The sequence below is a fragment of the Gymnoscopelus microlampas genome (genome assembly GCF_963454915.1).
Source record: "Gymnoscopelus microlampas genome assembly, chromosome: 10".
NCBI classification, from domain to species: domain Eukaryota; kingdom Metazoa; phylum Chordata; class Actinopteri; order Myctophiformes; family Myctophidae; genus Gymnoscopelus; species Gymnoscopelus microlampas.
This window is the reverse complement of record NC_139947.1, coordinates 22696960-22704459: the sequence shown is the minus strand read 5'-3', so window position 1 is coordinate 22704459 and position 7500 is coordinate 22696960. Positions and strand designations below refer to the sequence as shown.

The window sequence follows — 7500 nt, the reverse complement described above, 5'->3', positions numbered from 1 at the left end:
TGCGCAGCCCCGTGCGCAAGCTCGTGAGTCGAGCCCATTGGCCGAAACCGCTTTCGCTCGTTCATGTACAGTGGCCACAGCCGTTTTAAGCTGCAGTACCTATGAATGGCCAGCATGTCCAATGCGCTTCAATGCAACCACTGGGTTCTGGGGGCTTGGTAAATCCACGTTATCATCAGTCTGGCCAATGCCAGGCTACACTTTTTGGACCCAACCCACTGGTTGAGAAACGCTGGTCCAGAGTTGCTGATCCATAGTTCTCCTACTTCCATCTCCTCTCTCCTCTCTGAACCCTGCAGCTGTTCCACAGTCGCACACACACGCACGCACGCACACATACACACACACACACTCCCCAGCCGTCCCCTTGGCACCCGCTCCCATTCCACACACCTCAATGTCAAACAGAAGCTCTATGCTGTGTGCCTGAGAGAGTGCACGTGTGCATGTGAGCAGGGTCAAGTTTCCCCAAGCGCTTGATTGGCAGCGTAATTATGTCTGGCTAACTGGGCATCTAAGTGGACAGTTTACTGGACTGTATGTGTGGCAGCACACACGCACTCACGCACACACACACACACACACACACACACACACACACACACACACACACACACACACACACACACACACACACACACACACACACACACACACACACACACACACACACACACACACACACACACAAACACGCACATACCCTACACGCACACAAGCTCAATCATGCAATTACTTACAACTGTAATATGCTGTTGTCAATTCAGCCATTTTCAAAACATCTTCATATAATTGGTCCTCATTAATGCTCATTGTATTACTGTCTACTCTCGCTGTGTCTCAGAGGAGTACTGTGTGGACAATTCAGAAAAGTTCAAAAACAGCATGCTAACTTTCCAGGAAGAGAAATGCTGTAGTTTCTATTTGCTTGGAATCCCAATTGATGTTGTCACTGGTAGGCAGGTTTCTGAACTGTCAATAGTCCAACAACAAAACGCAGAGTGACAGAAATGGTGCCATCTTATAATGAGCATTAGTGAGGACCAATTATATGAATATCATGTTGAAAATGGGTGAATAACCACTTTCAACCTGGTGTCCCTGTTTTGGACATGTCATTACAGATGGCCAAAAGAAATGTAATGCAGATCTACAAGCTCGCAACTTGTTGCGATAGATCGGCTATTTGTGTGTATGTATGTCTGTAGGCCTAGTTCATGTATCTCCAAAACTGACCGACTTCAAACTCATCGAAAAATAATGTTAAAAAATGTCATGGTATTTTATTTCTTTAAACTTCTTTGAGAAATGAGTTTTCATTGTGATACCAATAAATAGGAACTTAATGTTAGTTCCATCGATCCAAGCCAGAGCACAAATAAACATGCTCTGAAAATGCACCAGGCCCACAAGCGCATTTGAGATTCTGAATCAGTATGATCAGAGAAAATACAGTGTTTGTCCAGTCTTTTTTTATAGCACTTGGAAGAGCATTTGGAGGGCGAATACAAGCGTAACGTTTGTGCAGCCCTGCCTATATATATTTCACCAGATATTCAAACTGATCTGGAATAGACGATGAATTAATAAGATATTTACAGTATGGAGTGTGGATTTCAAAAAACAACACCATCCAACTTTTTCCTGTCACATGTACAGTAAATATAAAACAGATATTATTTTCTGAAACATCATTTACATGACTTAGCCAGGCTACATATCGAATATCAAATAATTTGAATCATGTGGATCTCGGAACCCACATGGGAATGGCGTGCCCCCCCGGCCTGTCATCTCATCAGCTATCTGACAACGTATGATAAAAACACATTTTGATATAGAACCTAGCCCACATGTGCGAAATATTACATATTTCAGGTGTCAACATTATAGATGTGTTTGTGGTGAAGTGCTAACAGGCAGCCGCAAATCAAAATGTACCACGTTTGTCACAGTGATGCCAATCAGCCTGCAAGAATTTCAAAGCAGGCGAGTACATCCACACAAAACAATGTGATGCTGGACAGGGCTTTTAAACCAATGTCAGTCATTCCCAGAGTAACTCACTTTTATGTGGCTTTGAAAATCAATCAAACTAACTGCAGGTGTTGCAAATTTGCAACTGTGCAGTATAAATTTGGCATTTATTCAGTAAGAAGAAGCATTCTGGGTATATTGGATTTGATATTTTCATGTGAAAATTGTGTTTGGTGATTCATTACATACGAGTAACAAATAAGTTCAAATTCTTTGGTTTTGGTTTCTCAACGTAGCAGCAAAAGTGAGCTAACGCACTACACTAGTTTAGTGACTACACTTTCCAAGATCTGAATTCTAGCTTTACTCCTCTTTATTATCTAGCCGGTAAGAGTCCAAAGTACTTTTCCTCTTTATTACCAAGATGAAAATCTGTTTGGAAGTCCGTAAAATATTGCAGTCATTCATTTTGATTTATAATTAGTTGTGCACCGTGGCGTATAGCATACTGAAAATAGCAGATCTACAAGCTAGATTTGCTCTTTTCGGTGTGTAACACTGGCAAACAACTACATGTACAGTATAAATCATCCTTTAGGTAACATACGAATAGATGCCTTGCTATCATGTTTTAGTAGTACTGTACAGTAGTTGCAAGATGATACCAAGTTACCTAAAGGTTTTTGGTTCAGGTTAAAGCTTTCGGCAAAATGTCTAACTTCTGAGGTGTGGTTCGATCAGCATGATGAACATAATGGAAAATTAATGACTAGCATTATAGAGGTCAAAATCATTGTTAAAAAAAACCCAATGTATTTGCATTCAGGAGCTGAATCTATTCCAACATCTGATCATAGCCTACACACAGTAACCAGCTGGAAAGATCAAGTGTTCTTTTACCAGTCATGTCATTTGTCACTGACATAAATTGTTGTATGACCCTCAAACGTACGTTCCTGCAGGGTGGAAAATTGCTCTGTAGGAAGGAAAGAGAGGGAATTGAGTTGACAACATTATAAAGCACTCACCTCCATCACTCTTCACCTGGCACTATTTCTATGCTGGTCAGACTGCATGGTTCACATTGTGGGCATGCCTGTGAAGTCCAGCTACTGTGGTTGTGCTTTTAATTGTCTGACTTTGAACCAGACTTATCGACCATCTCTATTCAGTTCAGGCCACACACTCTGTTTAATTCTTCTTCAGTTCATATTGATAGATGCTGCCGTCCGCCCATAGTTAACTTCAACCTTGGCACATACTGCTATCTAATTGACAAACATCAACACATACTCTAATTGACTGAAATAATTCACATGGCGAATTGGAATCAAAGGTGAATTAAACAATTTAGGTGTGTTTCCACCTGCCACTCAATTATCCTGACACTGACCCTTGCCACTTTCATGTGCCCCTCTCTCTCTGGCTGCTTTATTTTGATGAAGCCCAGTGTTTTGATCTGTGCCCAGTAGACTCTTGACCCAGATTTATAATTTCTCGCATGACAGTGGCGCTCGGCAAAAATAACCGTTTTTCATCAAGTGACCCGGTCATGCAACAAACTGTAGATTAGGCTTCATGCTCTTGTTGCACTGAAGAAATTAGCTCAGGCGAGAAACTACACAATGGAGAGTCTCTCTCTCTCTCCCAACTCCCTGGCACTACCCCCTCCCTCCCTGTCTCTCCTCGCGTATTATTATCCCATGTGCTAACAGGATGACAGCATTACTGTGCATTACCAATCTCAGTGAAGCCTCTGAGTCTCTTGATGACGGTCCGGACAAAGACTTTTTTTGCAGGGGGGTGGGGGGGGAGCAGCCCCAAGGGCAGGGGGTGGGGTTGGTGCGGGGGGTTGAAAAAGAGAGAGAGAGAGATAGAGAGGCTTCCCCTCTAGGAGTCACAGAGAACCAATGCGTGATCGCTGCATGTCGATTTGATTGGTCAAGCAGCATCCATCGGCGGAAAGCATTGAGGCACCGGGCGGGCTGGAGAGCTTTCAGTCTCTGTGCGCTCAGCGAGCAGCAGCAGAAGCAGCAGCAGCAGCAGAAGCACTGAGCCCAAACAGCCCACACATTCTTTTTCACCCCGTCCTCCCTCCCTCCCTCCACTCGTCATTCCATCGAGGGACTCTGAGGGAGCGCGGTCGACGGAGGCAGCCAGGTGCTGACTCATCGTCAAGTCTTCAGCCCGGTCACACCTCATCCTCTCAGTGGGACCCCACCTGCACCCATGCAGGTGTCATTCGTCTGCAGCGACCACCGCTCGGTGAGCCGCAGCACGGAGGACAGACTCAACCGGCAGAATGCCAACAGCCCCAGCACCAAGACCAAGTTCCGCGCCGTGGCCATGGTGGCTCGCAGCCTGGGTCACCTCTCGGTACAGAACCTGCCGTCGTCCAGCGAACAGAGCATACGAACGGGCATGAAATACAGGTAGGGGAGACACTCAGCAAGCACGCAGCTTAATGCACGTCTTACCCACCTGAAGTTCATCGCCATCAAAGGGCATCAAATAAGAAGTGTAGCCTACTCTTTTTTTTATATCAGTGAAAGATGGTAAAGGTGATAAATGAGATCTGTTATTAACTCACTTAAACAAGTGTAAGACTCTAAACAGTCAGTGAGACAAGATTCTTGTAAGATTGAAAGAATTCTTGATTGTGCAGTTTTGCAAATGATGGAGATTTTACTGTAGAACGCAGCTTATTGGGCCAGAATGGCCAGTGACTTCTTTGTGTGCGGAACCTGTACACTTTGCCTTAAAACAAAAGGTGATGCAGCTTATTTGGCCAGAATGGCCAGTGACTTCTTTATGTGCGGAACCTGTACACTTTGCCTTAAAACAAAAGGTGATACAACATTGGTAAAATAAGACTTGTGCTTATTTCAGGATGTCTGTCTTTTGCCACAAAAGTCCAAGGTTGAATGGCTTGACAGTGATACGTTGTTTTCTTGTCAGACATTCAATAGCCAACTATTTACATACTGTACAGGATCACTGTGGGAACATTTTTGGTGAAGCAGCAGCTATTTATGTACTCAGCTTGGATTTTTCCAGGCAGTTCACAAATTAACAACAATAACTGCTCACAGAGGTATAAATATTTTGTTCAAGGTTAAAATAAAAATAAATTTACTGGCTTTATGTTAAAGCGCTTCAGTTTTTAATAATCCTGGATTACAGCTCCAAGTACAAGTGAAAGGAACTTGATACTTCCACCGTCTGTGCCATCTTCTCCACATTGCCATGACATTAATATGCAAGGAGTGCTGTACATGTTATCAAATGGAATGAATAAATCCCATTTATCACTTTGAAGTGCAAATAGAGTGCTTAACACAAGCACACCCATTACCTACAATACCATTCAAAGACATTTTCAAAAGGCAAAGACTGAGGGACTTGTTAAATAAATACCTTCTTTCATGATAACATGTAATCCAAACTTCGGATGAAGGAATTTTTGGTGCCACTGCCGTCCAAAACATAAAAATCACCCTTCTTTCTCCTAAACCATATGCTCATTCTCTTCAACATGCCGTGTCTGTAATTACACTTCAAAGGCTATGTGTAACCACTATACAGCCTTATCCAAAGCATTCCACTCTCCTAAAATGGAATTTGAAACTGATGTCGATTCCCTCTCCAAGTAGAGACTCCCATTGGGCCAGACTGTAGCCTCAACCGGACCAGACCCTAGCCTCAACTGGACCAAACCCTAGCCTCTACCGGACCAGACTGTAGCCTTTACTGGGCTAGACTGTTGCCTTCACTAGGCCAGACTGTAGCCTCCACAGGACCAGACTATAGCCTCCACCAGGTCAGACTGTAGCCTCCACCGGGCCAGAATATAGCCTCTATCAGTATAGTATAGCCTCTATCAGTACAGTATAGTAGACTATAGTATCCTCTCTGAGCCTTAATTAATTCTCTGAAACTGCTGCAAACAGGAACATTATATGTTAATAGCATTGATGCTGTAATTCTACATATTTCATATCCCATGTTCTGCAAGATAGCAAGATTACCTATTAGCTTTTAATTACAGTAAAACGCTCAGTGTTTGAGAGTGTAGAAATGTTCCATTTTAAATCAAATGAACACTGAGGATTTTACTGTGGGTCTATCTTTTTTGTTTATTTCACTAACCATGGCAGTGCCTCCCCAATCATCACCACTTTACAAACATCTTTGATTAAGCACTTATAAATAATTCAAAGATGCCACATTGATTGGTCCCGGATTGGCTGTAACTGCCTCTCTCTCTCTCTCTCTCTCTCTCTCTCTCTCTCTCTCTCTCTCTCTCTCTCTCTCTCTCTCTCTCTCTCTCTCTCTCTCTCTCTCTCTCTCTCTCTCTCTCTCTCTCTCTCTCTCTCTCTCTCTCTCTCTCTCTCTGATATACCAACTTTTAATAGATCTTCCCTCAAGTGAATAAATGCACAATTAGGGAGGCAAATCCTCACTAACAAGCGAGGATAATGTCATGTTAATTGTATTGAAAAGGTGCAATCAAGATTTATTTAAACACAGTCATGGTGATCTGTAAAAAAACAACAACAAGGTACCCAGTTTCTTTCGACTCATTCAGTAAACTCTTAACTTCAAGTTTCTAGACATAGCCTGGTTTGGATCATTTTCACTTTCTCCTTTCACTTTCATGCGTGGGTTTGTAAGTGAGATACTTTCATCTATAAGATGTCCACGTGCTTAACACTTTTTCCTGGATCAAGATGCAGATGGCACAGGTGGGAAAAGCGCTGCATACGTGTTATACATAGTGATGCCTGTTCCAGTGAATGTGTGATGCAGTTTGAGGTGTATTTGGTGTGCTAGGTACAGTAGATATGTCTGCGTTCATCAAGACAAGTTGGCCAGAGCCTGTGGCAGGTTGACTGAGTGGGGGGTGTTAATGTCTTCTTGTCAAAGTGGATTTATTTCAAATGGTGCCCAGTGAGAATAGAGCGAGAGAGAGACCAGTTGCTCAGATTAACATTGAAGTAAATACACAACGGCACCAGAGGAAAATCTCCAGCATAGTTAGTGAAAACATACATGAATGTATACACAACTGCACATGTGCATCCACATATATTACGCAACAAAATGCTGTGCTATTTTAACTCATACGACAATTAAAGATAACTTTTCTGGCTCACTCTCTCTATGTCGCAGGGCTTCACAACTGATCTAAGTAATTGAGTCTCGCATTTAATTAATGAAATTGTCATGTCTCATGGCGACTCATTGTCTTCCATAAGTTCATTCCGTTAGTGATCTCAAGTAAACCCTGAGGCTCAGACGAAAAGACGACCCACAATTGCCTCTTACACATCGGACACACTGTCATTCAAATTGTTACGTTAGCTCGCTGGCAAATTGCTCTTATGTATAAACTGTAGACACTTGCTGTTTGGTGTACTCTTTGGAGAAAAGAAATGCAGTAGTTTCTTCCTCGGACCAAACTACTCCTTGTCCCAGTGCAATAGCGTGTGATCTGTTTACGGCAAGACTAGACGGTTAAAA

At 42.8% G+C, this 7500-nt stretch overlaps 1 protein-coding gene across 3 annotated transcripts in view; it reads left to right on the top strand.

The window, feature by feature from the left end:
* LOC311053482 (voltage-gated potassium channel subunit beta-2-like) overlaps nucleotides 1-7500 on the top strand; it is a gene marked incomplete at its 5' end in the record, with an annotated part of 66564 nt that overhangs the window by 21074 nt on the left and 37990 nt on the right. For 2 of the 3 annotated variants that reach the window (XM_084069058.1, XM_084069060.1), the window contains one exon: nucleotides 4207-4409. The exons of the other annotated variant lie outside the window; for it this stretch is intronic. In XM_084069058.1, the coding sequence (XP_083925184.1) occupies nucleotides 4207-4409 (203 nt within the window). Of the gene's footprint in view, nucleotides 1-4206; nucleotides 4410-7500 lie in introns of those variants that run through there. 3 annotated transcript variants of the gene reach the window in all.